Source organism: Neoarius graeffei, chromosome 13 (genome assembly GCF_027579695.1).
Source record: "Neoarius graeffei isolate fNeoGra1 chromosome 13, fNeoGra1.pri, whole genome shotgun sequence".
NCBI classification, from domain to species: domain Eukaryota; kingdom Metazoa; phylum Chordata; class Actinopteri; order Siluriformes; family Ariidae; genus Neoarius; species Neoarius graeffei.
Genome location: NC_083581.1, coordinates 30,228,770 through 30,251,720, shown reverse-complemented (window position 1 = coordinate 30,251,720; position 22,951 = coordinate 30,228,770). Strand labels below are relative to the sequence as shown.

General features: G+C 42.2%; 1 protein-coding gene across 2 annotated transcripts in view; it reads left to right on the top strand.

Annotated features, from left to right (window-relative positions):
- The window catches only part of galnt6 (UDP-N-acetyl-alpha-D-galactosamine:polypeptide N-acetylgalactosaminyltransferase 6 (GalNAc-T6)), a 38,300-nt gene extending 15,667 nt beyond the window's left edge, over nucleotides 1–22,633 (top strand). For both annotated transcript variants that reach the window (XM_060937489.1, XM_060937490.1), the window contains exons 4-11: nucleotides 2,733–2,882; nucleotides 3,433–3,667; nucleotides 10,584–10,701; nucleotides 10,782–10,982; nucleotides 16,531–16,662; nucleotides 16,753–16,854; nucleotides 16,957–17,115; nucleotides 21,888–22,633. In XM_060937489.1, coding sequence (XP_060793472.1) covers nucleotides 2,733–2,882; nucleotides 3,433–3,667; nucleotides 10,584–10,701; nucleotides 10,782–10,982; nucleotides 16,531–16,662; nucleotides 16,753–16,854; nucleotides 16,957–17,115; nucleotides 21,888–22,001 — 1,211 coding nt within the window. In that variant the 3' untranslated portion in view covers nucleotides 22,002–22,633. The remainder of the gene's footprint in view (nucleotides 1–2,732; nucleotides 2,883–3,432; nucleotides 3,668–10,583; nucleotides 10,702–10,781; nucleotides 10,983–16,530; nucleotides 16,663–16,752; nucleotides 16,855–16,956; nucleotides 17,116–21,887) is intronic.
- The last annotated feature ends 318 nt before the right edge of the window (nucleotides 22,634–22,951 follow it).

Here is a 22,951-nt window from a genome sequence, read left to right as displayed (position 1 = left end):
ATCAAACTTTAAAGGCTGTCTGATATATACAACTTTATATATTCACAGCGCGCCTTTTGACGGATGCCACCTGAGTCGTGCAGATCCGTTTTTTTTTTTTTTTAGGGGGGGGCGTTGGAGTGTCTGATTGTAATTTCAAAGTAAATTCTGTATTAAGATTACTAAATAAGCAAATCCGTTACAGTCCATGAAACAGGAAGTATAAGGATGAGAAAAAAAACAGTTTAAATCGGGAAGCTGCGCACATATGCGCAGTCCTGCACACCACTCGGGCTGCGCAAATGTGCGCAGCTTCCCGATTTAAACTGTTTTTTTTTTTTTTTTTTCTCATCCTTATACTTCCTGTTTCATGGACTGTAACGGATTTGCTTATTTAGTAATTTTAATACAGAATTTACTTTGAAATTATAATCAGACACTCCAATGCCCCCCCCCCTAAAAAAAAAAAACCCGGATCTGCGCGATTCAGGCAGCATCTGCCAAAAGGCGCGCTGTTTGCATCCCAAACACAAATCAAATCATACAGAATAGACCTAAAATGTTTTTCAAAAATGACCCTTGCGTGAGTCAAGTGACAAGTTTCGAATAGAAACGTGACAAACGAGCGATATTAAGTGTACATTACAATGTAAACGTACACTCAGCGGTTCCAGTTAGGCATTCTCCAGAGATTGTTTACACGATGTTTTGGTTTCCAAAAACAAACTTAAACACAATTGATTGTTTATTTAAACAACTTACCACTTATGATCGGAGCAGACTTTGCTGTGTTTGGAGGGCTGATAATCCTTGCGGTTGATTCTCGCAAGCCATAGATTTCTCCTTTGTATGCTGAGTTTGTTTGCTCGCCTTCGTGCTCCCGTACAGTGGGAATTCCATAAAAGCTCCGCTTGACTTCATCATCTGACCTATTACGACAGCCGTGAATACAACAGGTGTGCACCATTGCTAGCTTTAAATAGTAGTAATGTAACTATAAATGTAAATAATATATAAATGAATGTAACTCGCGCGCTACAATGTGTGCTCAGTGACCCGTACGGTAAGCTAGCCCTCAAAGATGGCCGCCACCAGGGAATCCCCGACTCTGTGACGTCATGTGAAAACTATCTATATGGCTGAACATGTGTGCTTGGTGAACATCCCATTCCAGATTTAGTCCCCTTTTGTCTTTGTTCAAACCGGCTAGTGGCTTAGTGGTAGCGTGTCCGCCTCTCGATCGGGAGATCGTGAGTTCTATTCACGGTCGGGTCATACCAAAGACCATCATAAAAATGGTACCTACTACCATCTGGCAAGGCACGCTGCAATACAGATGCGAGTGGGGAGTTAAACTCTCGTGGTTACCAGAGGACTAGCCCCCCACTGTAACCCTAGCTATGTAATAGGCGAGAGGCCGAGGGCTGCGGAAACGGAGATCGGCACCGCCTGATGCGCCACACGGCACGGGAAGGACTTTAACTTTTTTTTACCGTCTTTTGTTCAAAGATGGAGCATATACACTCACCAGCCACTTTAATAGGAACATGTTCTTGATTCTAAGATCCCTGTTCTTGGCTGCAGGAGTGGAACCCAGTGTGGTCGTCTTCTGCTGCATGCTGAGATGCTTTTCTGCTCACCACGGTTGTAAAGAGTGATTTATATGAGTTACTCTATCCTTCCTGGCAGCTTGAACCAATCTGGCCATTTTCCTTTGACCCTCTCTTATCAACAGGGCGTTTGTTTCCACCCGCAGAACTGTCGCTTGCTCCCTCACTCAGTGTGTGTGTGTGGTTTTTTTTTTGTTTGTTTGTTTTGTTTTTTTTCACACCATTCTGCGTGAACTCTAGAGACTGTTGCATGTGAGAAGTCCAGGAGATCAGCAGTTTCTGAAATACTCAAACCAACACCTATGCCACAGTGAAAGAGTCTCAGTTTGAGATGACAGTTTTTTCCATTCTGATATTTTTTTTTTTTTTTAAGATTTTTTTTGGGCTTCTTCACCTTTATTGGATAGGACAGTGTAGAGACAGGAAATGAGCGGGAGAGAGAGACGGGGAGGGATCGGGAAATGACCTCGGGTCGGAATCGAACCCAGGTCCCCGGATTTATGGTATGGCGCCTTATCCACCTGAGCCACGACCCCCCCCCCCCCCCATTCTGATGTTTGACGTGAATGTTAACTGAAGCTCTTGATTTGTATCGGCATGATTTTACGATGTGCTGCTGTCGAGGGATCGGCTGATTCGAGAACTGTATAAAACAGCAGGTGGATGGGTGTTCCTAATAAAGTAGCCACTGAGCATACTTGTTTGTTGCTCCAAGTCTGTACTTAATTAGCTAACTAGCTTACAGTGCATCATTTACATTACATTCTACTGTTTTAGCCTAGTCAGTCAGCAACCAAAACATGGGACTGAGCAAACAAATTTCTGACTTATCCCATATTCCTGCCAAGAGTCTGGTGGGGGAGCTCCTGTGCACTACCACCACCATGCTTTACTTTTTTCTTGGTTGCCATTTTACTGTAAAACTTCATGGGATATTTTTAATGCAGTATTTAGTCAGACATATTTGACTATTGTATTCTGTAAGCGCATTCATTCTTTTCTTGGTGTGTTTTTATCACATACTAATCATTTCAACTGGAATAATGTGAGCAAAAACATCTAATTTGTATAATCACTATTTTTTCTTTGTGGTCGGTTTTTTTTTTTTTTTCTCCCCCCACACATCCCTGGACTCTGCTGCAGATCACTTGCACTCCAAGCTGGATGAGTACGTAAAGATGCTGAAGATGGTTAAAGTCGTGCGTCAGGTGGAGAGGAAAGGACTCATCACGGCCCGACTGCTGGGAGCCAGTCACGCTCAGGGCGAGATCCTCACCTTCCTTGATGCTCACTGTAGGATCACACACTGCTCTCGTTTTCCTTTCACAATTCCACTGAACTGTAATTACCCTGGTGTATTACATGCAGCCCTGATTACACACACAGCTTCCATTCATTCTTTTTTTTTAATTACACCTAATTATATGTACGTTTTCTAGCACACATCATTGGGTAATTGTGACTTACACAAATGCAATGTTTGTTTTAAATTCAAGACGTATGGAATGTTACTTAAATAGCTTGAGGGTGCAAAGTAATGAAGAGAAATGGTTTGGAATTTCAGCCTAGTTTCTTTCTGTGTCATTCTCAGAGCTCATGTCCGACTCATTATTTTCATGAGGTGTGTTTGTCACTTTTCCGGTTTTGAACCAGATGTTCGTGGTTTGCTTGTATGTGACCCTCCCATCATGAATCAGAGATTTCTTAAAGGTGTACAAAAAAAAAAGAACATGAAAAACCTGTCGTGTCAGTGGTTAACTGTGTTCATACACTGCATTCTTGTGGCAACCATGCATTAAGTTGACGCAAGTGCTTTTTTGGGGGGGGGGGTTTCCTTCTCCAGGTGAGTGTTTCCATGGCTGGCTCGAGCCACTGCTCGCTCGAATTGTGGAAGAACCCACGGCTGTTGTGAGCCCGGAAATCACCACCATCGACTTAAACACATTTAAGTTCAACAAGCCTGTGGCCACTGCACGCGCTCAGAACCGTGGAAACTTCGACTGGAGCCTGACGTTCGGCTGGGAGGCGATTCCTGACTACGAGCAAGCAAAGCGCAAAGATGAGACCTACCCTGTCAAGTGAGTGTGTGTCTCTCTCTCACCCCCTCCCCCTATTGTTTTGTCTTGCGTGCACACACATTTTTATAGCTCCATGTGACCTGAGATTAGCTTGCTGTGTCTATAGGTTTTCAGAAGTCTTCTCACTGGTACAGGTAGTTCTTACTCAAGGCCATGTTTTACTGCAGCACTCTGTTTAAAATGACCTGAAACAGATTACCATTTGAAAATATAACGCAGTACTCGGGCGTACTTTCTTGTTTACACTAAAAGCCGTGATGGAGACAGGAGCTGAACGGTGTATCCTATAGCTTTATGAGGCCCATAATGTGGCTGGACATTTGGGTATAAAGAATAAAACCATTTTCTTTTTACAGGTAAGTAGCTTCATAAAACATGGTATCAGGGCTTGTACGCTTTATCTGAGCACTGAAATGTGAATAATGAAAGATCTGCAACACAGGAATAGGTTAGGATTAAACTGTGGGGAGCGTGACTTGATTTTGTTTCTCTTTAGGATTAACTGATGAAATTGTGACCATCGAATTGTGTGTCCTGTTTAGTTCTCAACTTTTTGCAGCCAGAGACGCCATTTAAATCCTCATCATCCATTTATTCTACGCTTTCAAGTTCTTCTAGGGCTTCCTGCACCTCTTTCCAAATTACATTTACATATACTTTTTTTTTTTTCTCTACAAAATTCATAGTTCTGGTTTTAACTTAGTTTATTGATATTACTTTCCTTTCTTAGTTACATTTTAGTGTTATGCTTAAAGGTGTAAATAAAATAAATAAAGGGCCTCTGATTGGGCCTGCTTGGAGAGACCAGGCATTTCTAATGAGGGATTCACAGACCATAGTGAATAATAATTACTCCAATATTAGGGTCATTATTTAAGCATTTACAATATTCTGAAAGTGTATAATGCACTGTCCAGACCAAAAAACAAGTCACCGTTTGGATTTAAATAAGTAAATGCATAAGAGCCTTTGTTTGGATAATTACTGCAGTGATGATTTAATGTGTTTCAGCTGGCAACAATTCTTTTAATCCTAACTGATGCAGTGAGTAGCTTCTCATTTCTTAAACAAACATGTCAGAAGACATATCCCATGTTCATGAAAAAGATGTTACTGTGTTTCAGAAGGGTCAAATTATTGGCCTGCATCAAACAAAGAAAACAACTAGGGAGGTTCCTGAAATGACTGGGATTGGGTTAAGAACTGTCCAGCGTAGTATTAAAACCTGGAAGGATCGCGGAAAACCATCAACTTCATGGAAAAAATGTGGTTGGAAAAAGATCCTGACGGGCCATGATCAGAGTTCACTTAAACGCTTGAAGTCAAGTCGTTTAAAGGTCCCATGGCATGAAATTTTCACTTTCTGAGGTTTAACGTTAAAATGAGTTCCTCTGACCTTCTTAAGTCACCCCAGTGGCTAGAAATTTCATAATGTGTAAACCAAACTATGCCCAACATTTGAGAATGGCGCGTCAGAACGGCGCATTGATAAACTCGTCCCTTTACTACGTCAGCAAGGGAGATGATCCCCACGCCCCCCCTCTGGATTCCCACCCACTGTATGAATTGCCCGCCCAGTTGTAGTGAGGAGACCATAGAGGACACATGGCATCACCGAAGCGAGCAAAACATGGAAATTGCGCTGTACATGGATGTGACAACACAGAAAAGAGTCTGTTTTTACTGCTGACGGGGGAGCCCCTGAAGACACAGTGGCTTAATTTTATTTACTTCAATAATACGCCGTCAAGTCTACCTAAGACGGTGTATGTTTGTCGGAAGCATTTTCCTGAGGAATGTTTCCACAACTTGGGACAGTACAGGGCAGGTTTTGCACATCAACCGTCACTGAAGCCTGGGTCCGTACCAAGCATCCCTGCCGCATCAGCCGCGAACAGCGAACAAGTGTATAACTGTTAAGTCGTTTTGCCGTGTTTTAAAATCGGTGCCACATTAGCCTTGCAATGGCTACATTAGCTGTGCAGCTAACCGCTTCCTGCAGTTAGCCAGGTACTCTGCGCTACAAAACCAAAAAGCATGCAGCATGCTCTGTTATAATAGCCAATCAACACAGTTTTTACAAAGACACCCACATTCTTTTTAAGTCACTCGTTCATTTTATTTGTTTGTTTGTTCAGTAAAAACCCAAACATTTGTTGAATTTATTTTATTTCCTTGCGTTGCACCTTAATGACGTCAGCGCGCGGTATTTTTCCCTTCGCGGTTTGTTCCTTCTCTCTCGCCATAGTAAGACACCCACATCCGCTTGTTCTGCCCCACTGGAGGCAGCGTCACAGTGCTGTTAGCCAATCAGAGGTAACACGTTTACATGTCATGAATATTAATGATAAGACCCGCCCCCACCCTTTACCCTTCCCCGCCTCCTGCTTCTCATTAGCAAAACGACGCACTGGGAAAAGGGCTGAAATGGGGCTTTCTCCCAGGAGGCTATATCTACGTGCCGAGGGTTCATTTCGAGAAAGTCTGCGGATATAACATCCGGAAACCTCCACGAGCACGTTTAAAGCATCAACAAACCACCATGCCATGGGACCTTTAAAAGAATGTACAGTAGAACTCTCAGCTATGTTTAATAGTGAAGTTGAGATCATTTTCAGACTCCCAGTGTAATGAGGACTCGCAGGATTGGGACTAAACAGCTGTGTGTCCATAAGCAAACCACTTGTTAGTGAGACTAATCAGGAGAGAAGGCTTCAGTTTGCTAGGGAGAATAAAGATTGAACTCTGGAGCAGTGATTAAAGGTCATGTGGTCTGATGAGTCCAGATTTACCGTATTCCTGAGTGATGGGTGTGTCAGGGTAAGAAGGGAAGCACGTGAAGCGATGCATCCATCATGCCTCGTGGCCACTGTACAAGCCTCTGGAGGCAGTGCCATGATCTGGGGTTGCTTCAGTTGGTCAGGTCGAGGCTCAACAACGTAACGTGACAAACTTAAATCATAACCTGAATGTACTGAATGACCAGGTTATCACATCAAAAATTTTCCCCCCTTCCTTGATGCCTCGGGAATAAAATTAGGGCTCAGATTGTGAAAGAGTGGTTCAAGAAGCGTGAGGAATCATTTTCACACATGAATTAGCCACCACAGAGTTCTGACCTCAACCCCATTGAGAATCTTTGGGGTGTGCTGGAGAAGACTTTACGTAGTGATTCGACTCCCCCATCTTCAACACACAAGCGCCATGAAAAATTAATACAACTCTGGACTGAAATAAATGTGACCTTGCATAAGTTTATTGAAACAATGCTACGGTGAATGCATACTGTAATCAAAGCTAAAGGTGCTCCATCTGTTGGTGGGTTTTGTTTGTTTTTTTTGGTAGCAAGGCAGATTTATTATTAACCTGCACCACTCAGAGAAAAATTATTATTAAAGTTGAATCCAACTTGAACTTGGAGAAATAATTTTCATGCAGTTTTCATACTGATGATTTGAAAGGTATATGAATTTAATTATTCCTGTAGGCTGTAGTTCTCATTACGTCTCCTCTATAGGAATCTGATATATTTCTGAAATTTTTCTTTTAGACCAAACCCTGGGACATTTCCCATCTCTCAATACTTAACGCTTTGTTTTATTGAGATTTGCCTTTTACTTCTTCATTATTGTTTGGGTTCTGAGACCCTGATGTGTATAATAATAATTTTATTATTATTAAGTAGTAGAAGAAGAAATTTATCTGTCTGTCTGGCACATTACTGCAGTGACGTGGCCGCTCTGACGGCTTCAGCCATCAAAGTCTCTAGGAAAGAAATACAGTAGTGGTTTCCTGTTGCCTTCTACTGGATTATTAGAGAGGTTTTCTGTGAAGAAGAAATACTTGGATATGAATTAATCAGTTTCTTCCCTTTGATCCAGTGAATCCACAGTGGACTGAAAATTTAGCTTTAACTCTCTAAGTAGACATGCACAGTTCAGAAAGGTGATGAAATCTGTAAATGAACATAATTATTACTAAACCAAATGATATTTAAAAATTTCCAGGTTTGTCGTAAGCACAAAGGATAGAAACAATTTTTTTTTTTTTTTTTTTTTTTAAATTTGTGAGAGAAACCCTATGGAAAAACTATAGAACAAATCAAAATTTGCTGGTAACACACCTGAATAATATTGAGGGTCCCCCCCCCCCCCCCGAAACAGAATCGTTCCCTTAAGCCTGTGGTGCTCAGAGCAGGGTAATTACAGTGCTGGAAATCACAACCCACCAATATTAAAGTATTTTTGAGTTCTTGTACACTGTGGTCAAAAGTCTGTGAACACCTGACCAATCGCATGCATATGTTCTTTATAAAGATCCCATTCCAGATTATTCCCCTTGGCTGCTATAGCACATTAAACTGAAGGTAAGTTGTAATACTACAGTAAACAAAGGCGCTCTAGACAATTATGTGCTTCCAATTTTGTGGCAAGAAAAAAAGAGCGAGGAAGAACCACATGTGGATGTGATGGTTGGGGTGCACATACTTTTGCCCAAATAGTATAGTTATTAGTTGATGTCATGGGTCACTTGAAATGAATGGTTTTAATCCAAATCTTACAGCTGGCCTATAATTAATGACGCTTTCAGTAAAATGTTTAAAATAAGCATTTGTTTGCCTCCAGCAGAGATGAGAATTTTCCGCGGATCTGCGGAATTCCGAGTTTTTCCCGCTGAAAATTGTCATTTTTGTGAAACGTGTAAATCCGTTGAGAATTTCGGGGGTAGGGGTCGGCGCGAGGCGAGGCTTGTGGTGGCACAAGCAGGCAGGACCGACCGACTGCCCGCCAGCATCTTTCGGCAACGCTCATCGCAAAATTAGTTGCAGCTGTGATAACGGAAATCGTCATTTGCTTTCTTCAATATTTATGCTAACGACAACTCACGACGATTTCCAGCAACGTTTTGGCGCTAGTTTTCTCTCACTTCTACAATTCACGGAGAAACAAGCTATACGTACACTGTTTTGATCACTTCTTAAGTTTGAGTTATTTTGGTTAGTTTTCAAAGTTACTTCGCCAATATGGCGAAAGTTTTGGACCGCAAAAATGAGGATCGTGCCAGGGAAATCGAACGGGATAAAGAACTGTTTCCGATGGGCATGGCTCGATAGTAGCATTACCGTGCAGAAAGGGACACAAACTGTGACGACGTGCCTGACGGAACATATCCGAAAAGTGGACGTGCCGGGAAAGGTTCTATGTATTCTGTGCTCAGATATGATCAATTATGGAAACAGAGGAGCTAGAAACATCCAGGAGCACATCAAAACAAAAAAGCACAAAGGTACGTTTTACTTAAATTGTCAAAGATAGTCAGGAGGAATCTAATATATTGTTACGGTTACCTCCATTATCGCTCACGAGATATATAAAATATGCGCCCCCCCCCCCCCCCCCCCCCCCCCCCCCCCATGTCCCATTCTCATCCCTGCTCCAGGAGAGTGTCAGAATATTCGAGTACACATTTAAATGAGCGCAATATTCAAATAGTTGGATGATGTGCATTGAGGTGGCTTGTGTGTGTTTTTTTTTTTTTTTTTTTTTAAACAGTTAAAAGGATCCGTGGCTTAAATGCACTATATGGCCAAAAGTATTTGGACATCTGATCATCACACAGATATGAGGGTCCTCTCCAAACTGTTCAAAAATTCAGCTCAGGCTGAACGAGCATGCATCCCAACAGCCACGCTCCACAATGTAGTGGAAAGCCTTCCCGGAAGAGTGGAGGTTATTATAACAGCGAAGTTTGAGTGGAATATTCAACAAGCGTACACAGGTGTGTTTAGGCAGGTGTCTACAAACTTTTGACCATATATAGTGTAAGTATAGAGGATTAAATCTTTTTCTCACTGACATATGAGGAGTAAAACAATGAAGAAATGCCAGTTTGTTTTAAAAACTCCGCTAGTCTGAAGTTTTTGTTCCACTCTGGAGACATCAGTTTGCTAACTTGGATTGCAACCAGATATCTTTGGTACATTGTGTCTACCAAATCAAAGATAGCTGTAGCATTCAGTGTTGGAATTTCCTTGAAGGTTACAAGGAAAAAGTAAATTATGTTCTATATTCCATGTCTGAGTCCACCTCTATATTGAAGGTTATTACTTCATGAACTTAATTACTTAAGCTACCCTGCCCCGATCTTTCTTCAGTGACCTGTTGCTGTCTCTGTCTATGCAAAAGCCCTGCTGAAGAGACCTCATCAGTGGAATTCCCTAAATCAAGTTTTTATACCCCTGCTCCGAAGAACGGGGGGGGGCATGCTGGCTTTTTACCTCTGTCCATTTGTCTGTCCATATTGGCATCCATCTGAAACACCCTTTTTCTCCGCAAACACAAATCCTAGCCACTTGGTACCAAATTTCAGCTTGGGGTTCTATACAGTGTATATGGTTTTTAGGTCTGTCGCACATCGATTTCCTGTATTTACGAAACAACATAGTGCGAATTTACAAAATTTTTGTAATACTTTTTTTCTCAGTAACTACAAATCACAACTGCTTGATATTTGGTACCGAGCTTCAGCTTGGGGTTCTTTACCGTGTATACCGTTTTTAGGTCTGTCGCACATCGACTTCCTGTTTACCGACTGAATGTATTTATGAAACATATAGTGTGGATTTTGATGCTATTTCAAGAAGCAAAATGCTATTTCAAAATGACAGTTTACCAGGATGCTGTTTGAAATCCCTGGGGAGAGACACTGGTCTTTACTTACTTGTTTCAGGGTTAATTATTTGTTGAAGTCAACATTCATAATAAGTGTCCTATTCCTTCGATTGCTTGCATTCCGATTTGAGCGAGGGGATACGTAAGTGAGCAGTAGCTCACAGTTGATCTTGTTTCCCCTCTGCTGTTATGAGGTACGTTTTGGTTTTCACCCTGTTTACATTTCTCTCCTCCCTTCTCTTCAGAACGCCAACCTTTGCCGGTGGTTTGTTCTCCATTTCCAAAGCCTACTTTGAGGAAATTGGAACCTATGACGACCAAATGGAGATCTGGGGTGGTGAGAACGTGGAGATGTCCTTCAGGGTTTGTTAAATGTCTGAAGATTTACTCCACTATGTTTCCCGTATTGTATTTCATGTTGCTGACTGGAAATGAATACTCAGGTGTGGCAATGTGGAGGCCAGCTGGAGATCATCCCATGCTCTGCGGTCGGTCACGTCTTCCGCACGAAAAGTCCGCACACTTTCCCCAAAGGAACTGAAGTCATCGTGCGCAACCAGGTCCGCTTGGCTGAGGTGTGGATGGATGATTATAAACACATCTATTACCGTCGCAGCCCGAATGCAGCCAGGATGGCCAAAGAGGTAAATAAATCTCTGTGAGATGAGGTTCCTTCAAATTCACATGTACCAGGCTTTAGAAAAAATAAAACTTGAGCATGCAAGTACTAGTCCTGTCATATCATGATGACTAATCATGGCATAATCTGTTTTTTACATGACTCTTCTTAATAATCTGTGGTTGGTAGAAGAGAGCAACTGGACTTGCTTGAAAAGTCTTGAAGATGTTTCGCCTCTCGTCCGAAAGGCATCATCAGTTCTGTCTGTCTAATAGGGAGTATCAAGTATTTATCCTCTCATGGATCATAATAGAATCCAAATCAGAATGCTGATGGCTGCATTGAAGGTGGCTGATAGATGTCATAGACACCCACCTCTGTTCAGTGATGGTCGTTCCAGGCTGACAAAATTGAACGATCCTCTCTGGCTAAGATGTCTGCCAGTTTTCTGGAAGTCCTCTCATACTCCCACACTAGTCGAAGGGAACTCATCCCAAAGTGTGTAGAAACATATCTGTGAAGATACTCAGTCGTCCAGGTACATAGTAATCTGTGGTTGGTAGAAGAGAGCAACTGGACTTGCTTGAAAAGTCTTGAAGACGTTTCGCCTCTCGTCCGAAAGGCATCATTAGTTCTGTCTGTCTAATAGGGAGTATCCAGTATTTATCCTCTCATGGATCATAATAGAATCCAAATCAGAATGCTGATGGCTGCATTGAAGCAAGTCCAGTTGCTCTCTTCTACCAACCACAGATTACTATGTACCTGGACGACTGAGTATCTTCACAGATATGTTTCTACACACTTTGGGATGAGTTCCCTTCGACTGGTGCGGGAGTATGAGAGGACTTCCAGAAAACTGGCAGACATCTTAGCCAGAGAGGATCGTTCAATTTTGTCAGCCTGGAACGACCATCACTGAACAGAGGTGGGTGTCTATGACATCTATCAGCCACCTTCAATGCAGCCATCAGCATTCTGATTTGGATTCTATTATGATCCATGAGAGGATAAATACTTGATATTCCCTATTAGACAGACAGAACTGATGATGCCTTTCGGACGAGAGGCGAAACGTCTTCAAGACTTTTCAAGCAAGTCCAGTTGCTCTCTTCTACCAACCACAGATTACTATGTACCTGGACGACTGAGTATCTTCACAGATATGACTCTTCTTAATGAATGATTGCAACTAGATCACAGGATTATAGCACATCAGTTGTCTTCACCAGGCTTTGGTCATGTACGAGCTTTTTACTGTCTGCTGTGCCGGAGGCTATATTTGTTTTTAACTATATACTGTATCTACACTTTAGCTCCAGCTTTTACAATAAAGCAGTAGTCCAACCAAAGACAAAAGTAATTTCGCAGAAAAGTCAATTCAGTGAAGGTGAAAGCCCATGGAAGTCAGTCAGTGCGTTTACATGCACATCCAAATCGAGCTGCTGTCGGTAATCGAGCTAAGGGTCCCAGCAGGGGTGCCAGAGAAATCCAATCCTACATGCACACAAGTTAATCGAGCTATTGTGTGAGGTGCATTGTGCACCCGAGCCACAGGTGGCGCTACACGCCCCATCGTGTTGGTACACTTCCGGTTGTCGTCATGAAGAAGAGCTATTCAAGAGTATAGACCCCTTTCACTGACGTCACCCGAAACTGGAAGTAAACAGACCCTGCGCCATTTTGGAAGACCAACAAACTCGTGATAAGGGGAAAATAACGGCAGCGGTATGTGAACCCACGAGAATAAAGTGGAGTGGCAAACGACTTAAACAAACAAATCTGAGCTGTTTTATTTGATTTATTGGCCCAACAGTAGACTTGAAAGAAACCTGTGTGAGACTTGGCAAAAAACTGTGGATATAATGGATAAGTCTGTGCATGATCTGCGGACACTTTGAGGTAAGCAAACGCAAGAAATTCAGATTTAAAACATGCTAAATTGGCCCCAAGTTGATAACTGTATGAGGAGCAAGCCTCCCAGACTTCTACAATTTAATAATAATAATTTAGGATGGTTTGGGGCTTGCTCGCTGCTGCCAGGTTGGTTGTTGAGTAGCCTGACTGTTTTTTTTTTTTTTGTTTTTTTTTCTCCTTCTTCTTGCGTGTGGTATCATTGTTGACGCGAGGTTGTTTTTTGAACATGCCAATGCGGACACGATTTCCCCTGATGAGTTATGACTTCAGACGCGATGCGTGTGTGGAGGTGTGGAGTCCGCGTGATCTGTGCATAAGAGAGGCTTCTCATGTGTTTTGGAGAGCCGCGCTCCGAGACAAGCGCAAGCACACACACCCCCAAGGGAAAAAAAGGGGCCCCCCGAAAATATCGGCATAGTTCGAACACTGAGTGTAGGCACTGGGTGTAAACAACAAATAGTTTACAATGTCTGGGTAGCAAACAGATGGCAGAATTGGTGTCCGGTCCTCCTTATGTTTCCATTCTCCCTTGCCGCGAGTCTTATCATATGGGTCAAACCCATCAATCACAGCCAGTTTCTCCACATACCGTGCCCTTTCTGCAGCTGGTAATGTACTCACATAACCAGAATTATCATCCATCGTGTCACTTTACTCTCGCTCATACTTTGTTTTATACTGTGAGTGCATGTACTTGGTCTTCCAATATGGCGCCTAACAAAATCTCGCGGCGCAGTGACGTCATGTGAAAGGGGTCTATAAACAAAGTTATCAGCAGTGTTGCCAGATACTGCTGACGTTTTCCAGCCCAAAACATGTTCAAATCCGCCAAAATGCACTTAAAACCGCCCAATCTGGCGACACTGGCAGTTCCGTGTTCACAAGTTCCGTGCTGAAGCTGTTAGGCTTGCTCTAACAGACTATGGCTACAAACTGTCCTGCGCAGACCACTGTTTTGTAAGACAACTTATTTTGCACAATTGTATATTTTTCTAAAGTCCATTTTTTGCTTACAATTTAACTTGTGTCTTAATAAACACAAAGTTCAATTGTTTTTTTTATTGACATTCTTCAGATGTTGGACACTGTCTGTCTGTGAGTGATTCCACGCTTATGGGTGCTGAAATGGGGACATGAACTTTATTTTTAAAAATTCACCTAAAACCATTTCTTTTTTTTTTACCATCAGGTCACAAAACATGTAATCTTTAATGAATGATATGTTAAAAGATAACTTTAATTTTCTGAGATGTAATAAAAACATATTTATATGCCAAAGTCCGAACGTAACAGAAGTGTTGTGGAGATATATATATTCTCAATTTTAACAATGTAGAATTACTTTTTGAAACATAGGAAGGTGATGTTTTAGCAAATATAATTAATAAACATGTGTAGTAGAATAAACATACACATTCTTTCAATAAGATTAACATGGTATAGAGCTAGATTGTAATTAATTTGTAACAGACGCGAGATGGACAATCGTAACAGAAGTAATGTAACAGACAGCATTTTGGAACTCATAGGCTTGACTTTGGCATATAAATATGTTTTTATTACATCTCAGAAAATTAAAGTTATCTTTTAACATATCATTCATTAAAGATTACATGTTTTGTGACCTGATGGTAAAAAAAGAAATGGTTTTAGGTGAATAAGTTCATGTACCCATAAGCGTGGAATCATATATATATATATATATATATATATATATATATATATATATATATATATATATACACACACACACACACACACACACACACACACACACACACACACACAAATACAGTGACTTGTTTATGTACACAATTCACAGCTGTACAGATGTATTTGGTGATACAGTAAGTGAGCTAAATTTTAACGGTGCAAACAATGCCACAAAAAGAAAAGATTCATGCCGACTGAGGCTGTTGTGTTTCCCGCTTGTGGTCTCGTCACTCGTCACTTCCGGAAGGGGCAGTGCTGAAGTAAGTAACTCGAATACGTAGCTCGATAGGGTTTACATGCACTAAGTAGCTCGGCTACAATCGCATAATCTAGGTCGTGTAGCTCGATTCCGAGAAATCAAGTTCGGTTCAATTTCAGCTGAATTAAGGTGTATACATGGCATTTAGAACTTCGATTTCAGTCAAGCAACGGCAGAAATTCGATTCTCTCTATGTGCATGTAAACGCACTGACTAATTTGCTTCTGATAGAGATTACATTTGCCTTGTACTGAATTTGTCTGGCTGAACTTTGACTTATGAATTCACCAACCTCAGATTTGTCAGCCAGTAGAAAAGAAGGCAGGACTGTAATCTCTACAGTTGGTTTAAAAAAAAAAAGTGGATAAGCTGCTTATTAATTAACATCAAAATTTGACCTCATTGTTTTCTCACTGTTGCTTTGTGCACATTTGGGGGGGAAAAAATAGCCATTTCTTTTTCACTGATGTGTGCTAGAGTTTTGTGGTGAAATGTAATTTTTCTCTGCCTGCTAGGATTTATTTATTTATTTATTTGTGTTAGCAACGTGACTGAAGATAGCTTCTGCATATATCTTGAGTTCCTTTCACATAGTCTGCAGCACTGGCATCCATGTTGAGTGTAGAGCCCTGAGGCGTCGGGTCGGGAGTCTCCAGGTTTAGGGTCTGGAGCCCCGAGGCGTCGGGTCGGGAGCCTCCAGGTTTAGGGTCCGGAGCCCCGAGGCGTCGGGTCGGGAGCCTCCAGGTTTAGGGTCCGGAGCCCCGAGGCGTCGGGTCGGGAGCCTCCAGGTTTAGGGTCCGGAGCCCCGAGGCGTCGGGTCGGGAGCCTCCAGGTTTAGGGTCCGGAGCCCCGAGGCGTCGGGTCGGGAGCCTCCAGGTTTAGGGTCCGGAGCCCCGAGGCGTCGGGTCGGGAGCCTCCAGGTTTAGGGTCCGGAGCCCCGAGGCGTCGGGTCGGGAGCCTCCAGGTTTAGGGTCCGGAGCCCCGAGGCGTCGGGTCGGGAGCCTCCAGGTTTAGGGTCCGGAGCCCCGAGGCGTCGGGTCGGGAGCCTCCAGGTTTAGGGTCCGGAGCCCCGAGGCATTTTTGAGTCTTCGATGAGTCCATAAATAGTTGGATACTTGTGTGGTAGTGTAACGTATGAATTAAGACTGAAACTGTGGGTGGTGAAAGAGAGCAACTGGAGTTGCTTGAAGATTCTTGAATGTAAATGTTCCAGGAATCTTCAAGCAAGTCCAGTTGCTCCCTTTTACCACCCACAGTTTACTATGACCTGGGTGACGGAGAATCTTCAGACATGTTAAGACTGAAACACACCCAGCATTGACTGCTTGTATTAACTAGCAGCTGTTGGTGTATAAACTTGTTAGCAAACCATTTTTTTCATTTTAAGACACATTTACATCTGTTTGTCCTCTAGTGTGGGATCACGTGTTTGATGCATTCTTGTCTCTTGTTTTCTTGGCTTTGTATCCATTACCATAATGGAACGAAGTCCATTGTCTGTCTATTTGGGATGGGTAGGTTGTGTAATCCCATGCCAACGTTTGAGCAAAGGTTGAGTTGCAAGCCAATAAACTGAGTGAAATCCTAATCTCTGGTCTTCTGTGACAACTAATAGATGATTTTATGTTACGAATTACATTTGATTTTTCCTGTTTAACCAACAGTTTTGTTTTGGGTCCTACAGATGAACTACGGCGATATCACAGATAGGCTGAAACTCCGGGAAAGGTTACACTGCAAAAACTTCACCTGGTATTTGAACAACATTTACCCAGAAGCCTTTGTTCCCGATCTGCACCCTGCTCAGTTCGGAGCAGTAAGTCTTCATTTCGACCTGCCAACAAATGCTTTACAGATTTTTATTGATCCTGTGTGTTGATCCTGTGCTCTTTGTATTGGCATGTAGATCAAAAACTTGGGGTCTCAGACGTGTCTGGACGTTGGGGAGAAAAATAATGGGGGAAAGGCGGTGATTATGTACGTGTGCCACAACATGGGAGGAAACCAGGTATGACCAGTATTTAGGTTGTTGATAAAGGAGTTGAAAAACCTGGGGTTATAGGTTAATTCTCTGAATAATCGGAGCGTTTGGTTGGTTGGTTGTTTTCAGTACTTTGAGTACACAGCACACAAGGAGCTGAGGCATAACTTGGGCAAACAGCTGTGCCTGCATGCCACCTCATACCCAGAGCCAGTGAAGATTGAGTTGTGCCAGCTGAAAGGTCGCGGTACCAGAGTTGCCCCTCAGCAGGAGTGGATCTTCACTGAGGTTTGTTTTTGTTTTTGTTGTTTTTTTTTAACTGAACATTCAGTTTAAAGTGCTGATGACACGTTTTTGACATCTTTGGCGATGTTTTATAACATAAGTAATTCCCGATGATCCATATATTAATTCACGAAGGCGCCTGTTTTACAAGTTATGATAAACGCGGCTATTTGGGCAAATTTGACGGGGCTGCAGCACCCAGGAGACGAAAGAGGAGGAGGAGCTATACGACGTCAGCGAAAGAACCTTCCTCCTAACTTACCAGTTTATTGTTGATGCGACAGGTGTTCAGTTTGTCATTATTAGTATTATTATTAGACATTATATATATTATGCCTTCGCGTTGTGTTGCCGGCTTTTGCTCCAAAACCCACAAGGATGGGGTAAGTTTATTCAAGTTTCCCAGAGATCCCGAGCTGCATGCGAAGTGGGTGAAGCAAGTCAGGCGCACTCGTGACAAGTGGGAGCCCTCACCAACATCCGTCCTGTGCTCTGAACACTTCGATTTGGATTGTTTTGACCAGGGCTCTGAACCAGAATTTTTTTCCTATTGGTTCGTTCCGAACAGAAACGGAATTTTAATGTTTCCGGTTTTGGGTTCCACCATTAAACAGACGTTCCCGAACCGGTTAGAACAAAAAAATTTCGTTCCCGGAACGGTTAATTACATTCCCTGTCAGCTGTTTAACAAATGGCTATAAAATTATGTCTCTGTCTCATCCAGCTTAAGCCAAATGTAGGCTAATTCTATTACAACCTTCATTAAATAAGACAAGAAATAATTCAAAACAATTATTATTTCAAATGTTGGCAATTTGGATTCTCAGTATGTCTTCCCATCTACACAAACAGAAAAAGTGCCAAAAATGAAAGAGAATTCGTTTAGTGTGTTACCAAAGGCTAGTCAGGCCCTATGCATTGATGGGCTAACAGAGGTTAACGTCATTTAATGTTCGCGAGCCTCTCATTAACGTGGACAAATATATTGATATCGTGTTTGAAATTGACGTTTTTGAATAACGATAGACTGCAATATTTACCTCTTATTTAAGATGTGGAGACGTGATAGTAGTCCACCCTCCCGCTCTCTCCATTCAGTCAGCGAACGTCACACAGGAAGTGAACCCCAGCGGGTCATAGAAACTTGGGCAGGAGAAGAATTACTTCTTTTTTTTTTTTTTATTTGTAGGCTATGGAAACTTTGAGGAACGAAATAAAAACCGGTATTAACCGGTTACCATTATTTTTAATAAGCGTTTCTGTTCCGGAACATAAATAATAAAGTTTCTGGTTTCGTTTCTGTTCCATGTGAAATAGAAAAAGTTCCCGTTTTTTGTTTTTGTTCCTTGAACTGGTTCAAAGCCCTGGTTTTGACACCCTTCCCAGCTTAAAAGAATCTCTTGGGTGTTCAGTTCAGCACAAACGTGTGTTACTACCATCAGCAGTGCCTACACAGTGTTGCCAGATTGGGAGGTTTCCCACCCAGTTGGGCGGTTTCAAGTGCATTTTGGTGGGTTTTGAACATATTTTGGGCTGGAAAACGTCAGCAGTATCTGTTGCCAGATACTGCTGAAGTTTTCCAGCCCAAAATATGTTCAAAACCCACCAAAATGCACTTGAAATTGCCCAACTGGGCGGGAAACCTCCCAATCTGGCAACACTGCCAGTATTCCGGAGGGGGTCTACTCGTAGCTATGCCGGATCCAAAGACAGTCCTCCTGTCAGAACATGTGTTGTGAAACGACATAAGATAAAGGTACGTAGAGCTATAGATTCTACATGATAATCATAAATGTAATCATAAAGTCGGCGTGATATCAGTCATGTATTTGCTTGTGAAAGCTTGCGGCTTTCATGTAACTGCCGCCTAGCAACGAGAGGCAAAGGGTAAAGAGGGTAGACTATCATAGATTCTATTCGGAAGAGATCAACACAATTCTAGACTCCCAGAAGAGGAAGAGCTAGCACTAGAGTTCACCGGCGTTTTCATGCGCCATTTCCATTGAGTAGAACCAGAGTAGAACAGCCAGTGAACCGCAGCGTGTTCTTCCGCTGACGTCACAACATGGCCGCGAGCCACGGACCCAGTTTTCTTGCGCTGTGCAATTAAAAGTTGGATATTCACGTAACAACAGCTTCTTTTCACATAATTATAACAGAAATCTAACATGTTTGCCATGTTGTATAGTTTATTTAAGAAATTGCATAGAGTCATGTTCGTGTCATCAGCCCTTTAACAGTTGTGCAGGGTTGTGTTGAGTGGAATCAGCAGTAGTGATAAGATGAGAGCCTTTTATTATCCCATAAGGGGAACTTTACATTGTTACAGCAGCAAAATATCTCCCCTCATTATCTGTAGCCGCTATATCCTGTTCTACAGGGTCGCTGGAGCCTATCCCAGCTGACTACGGGCGAAAGGCGGGGTACACCCTGGACAAGTCGCCAGGTCATCACAGGGCTGACACATAGACACAGACAACCATTCACACTCTCATTCACACCTACGGTCAATTTAGAGTCACCAGTTAATCTAACCTGCATGTCTTTGGACTGTGGGGGAAACCGGAGCACCCGGAGGAAACCCACGCGGACACGGGGAGAACATGCAAACTCCACACAGAAAGGCCCTCGCCGGCCACGGGGCTCGAACCCGGACCTTCTTGCTGTGAGGCGACAGCGCTAACCACTACACCACCGTGCTGCCAGCAGCAAAATATATAAAGAGAAAAAGATAAGGCAGTGAAGGAGTAGTGTAAAAGTACCAAGTATACAAAAAAGGGGAGATATATAAAAACCTCCAAATTTAGAGGGGAAAAAATTTAACAAATTTGCATAAATTAACAGGTTTGCAGATATACAGTTGACACAAGTGTATTACAAAGGTGGAATTGCACATGTAAGTATTGCACAGGTATTATTACCCAGGTAGTATTGCACAAGAGCCATTTTAACCGTGTGTAGCTAGCGGTTTGCTGTAAAGTACTGGTGCTGATAGTCAGTGCACACAGTATACGTTCAGAGGGGTTTCTATGGCTGTAGAAGTGATCTGGACAGTATTGTGAGGAGTGTCTGGTGCTGTGCTTGGTGAGGTGCCGGTTGTACAGTCTCGCAGCAGTAGGGAGGAAGGAGCTGCTGTATGTCTCCTTAACACACCGCAGATGGAGGAGCTGGTTACTGAAGGAGCTGCCCAGTGCTGCTACTGTCTCCTGCAGTGGACGGGAGGTGTTCGCCATGAAGGATGACAACTTGGCCAACATCCTCCTCTCCTCTCCTCTCCTCCTCCACTACGTCCACTGAGTCCAGTGCACAGCCCAGGACAGATCCTGCCTTCCTAATTCCTGCAATGATTATGAAAAATGAGCAGTGTGGCTTTTTATATTCAGTGCACTGTTTATCTAACACCAGAAACGCGTTATACAGCAAGAGTACATAGCACTACATTCAGACTGCAACCTGAAACGACCCATATCCGATTTGTTGTGAAATCCGATTTTTTTGTTAGGCCGTTCACATTACCAATTATATGAGACTTGTATGCGATCTCCAATATGAACGGAAAACGACCCAAAAGTGTCCCGCATGCGCAAATTGACACGTAATAAGCACATCTACGTAATACGTAAACAAAAAAAAAGCACACTCTTCAAGTTGAATGATTTTTGTTTGTTTGTTTAATTATCTGGTTAGTGTTAAAGTGTGAGGTCTCGCGTGTGTTTTTGTTTCTGAACTGAAATGAAAATGTGTAGCCTGGTAACGAGGGTTGACTCCTAAATATGTCTCTAATTTCTGTATAAGTGCACTACATGTTACTAGGAAGTAATGGATTTTTAAACTCTATATAGTGCACTCGAGCTTCAGTAGGCAGTCGTTTGGGATACGGCCGCTGTATTACCAAACTCTTAATTCAGGCTTAATAATTTGCACATATTTATTTCGTCATATTAATAAATTTTTTATAAATATTTATTTAGATTGTTTATAGCCAGCTGAATTCTGCAACTTCTCTCAGCGCTGGCTCAAGGTGCAGAAACACCAGTGCAGTTTGCGATGGAGATGAGGCGAGACCTGGCCATGTGGTTTTTGTGGCGGCAGCTAATGAGACCGAAGGTGTCAAATTACTGGAAATTTCCAGAACAATCTTATAATCTTGTAATACAGGATGGTTTAAGTTATAAATCAGTTATAGAAACTGTTTTATTTAATCAGGCTAACAGATCAACATCCAGGTCCCTACCAAATCCACCATTAGCTTGATCAATTCTATAAAAGTCTATTTAAATTCTGAAAACTGTACAAATGTTGTTGTTTTCCACCAAAGAGGCGGGATTAGCCAACGCAGAATAGTGACGTTTGTCTCTTGTTGATGACGTGTAGGTCTCATGAATGCGACCTGTCCGGTCAGACTGCAGTCGCATGTGAAAATAACGGATATGCATCGGAATTAGGACCACATATCCAAGCGGCCTGGGTCGCATGTGAAAAAATCGGATCTGTGTTGTTCAGATTGTCAATAACAAATCGGATACAGGTCGCATATGGGCAAAAAAATCGGATATGGGTCGTTTCAGGGTGCAGTCTGAACGTAGTCTAGGTCTCCGTTTCTGGATTGAATGTCGTATTTGTGACGTAGTATTTTAGCCTCTCGTTATTGGCAGATTAACTGAAGATTTATTTGTTGACCATTTTTACATGAATAAAGGAGTATAAATGTTTAGTTTTTCCAGCCCTAATTGGTAGTAATGCCTACTAATCAAACTACTTCTTTCTGTTTGTAGAAGCAGTTATTAAAAAATCCTTCCTCGGGTAAATGCCTGCACTTTAAAACCGACAAGGTAGTCATGAGCCCCTGTGACTCAGGAGACCTGCATCAACACTGGATATTCAGCTGATCTCCGTCTCTGCTGGAATGAAGATGAGAATCCAGACAGAACTGAGGCTCACATGCTTTATACCTACACACTGGCGCTCACGCCTGGTCCATCTGTGTGAACTGACAGCATAATGGATCAAACTAAGAAAAAAAAACCCTTTGAATGTTATGAGACTCAGGAATGCGAGTGAAGACACCGTCTCTCAAGCGGAGACGGGACAGGATCCCCTGACGGCAGCATCGTTTACATGTGCTCACCAGACGTGCGCTCTCCAACCTTTGCATTTCAGCCTTCAAACTGCTACTTTTAAAGATTTTATTTATGTTTTAGAAAAGTGTGTAATAAGTGTTTTTTATTTTTGAATTTTATTTGAAGGCAGATGAGACGGACTTTATTTTGCCAAGCATACGTGTTGTTTTGTCATGAAATCATTCCGTTATCCTGCCATAAGCCAAACTGCAGTGGGGTGTTTAATCAAGAAAGATTTTAAGTCAGAAATCATGGGACTCTTGTTTTACAGGACATTCTAATATATGTGTATTTTAAGTTATATGATCATGATTGAGAAACTGCTCCAAGACTCAAGTGAACACAATGAATACTTTTTTTTTCTCCCTTGTTCTAATTAAAGATTTCTTGTGACCTTTTCATTCTTCTCCATGTGTGATCAATTTTTTTTTTTTCTCAGTTGGATCATATTTACCTCTGCCAACTTTGTTTTTGCTTGTTCCCCCAAAAGTAGTAAATTCCTTCCATTATCTGTGGCTGGGGGAGAACATGCAAACTCCCCCCAAAAAAAAAGCCCCTTGTTGGCTGGTGGGCTCGAACCCAGAACCTCCTTGCTGTGAGGCAACAGTGCTAACTACTACACCACTGTGCTGCCAAAAGTAGTGAATGGATTTTGATGAAATTTTGAGGAAAGCTGAGTCAAGGAACAACTGATTTTTAGATTTTGATGCAAATCTGGA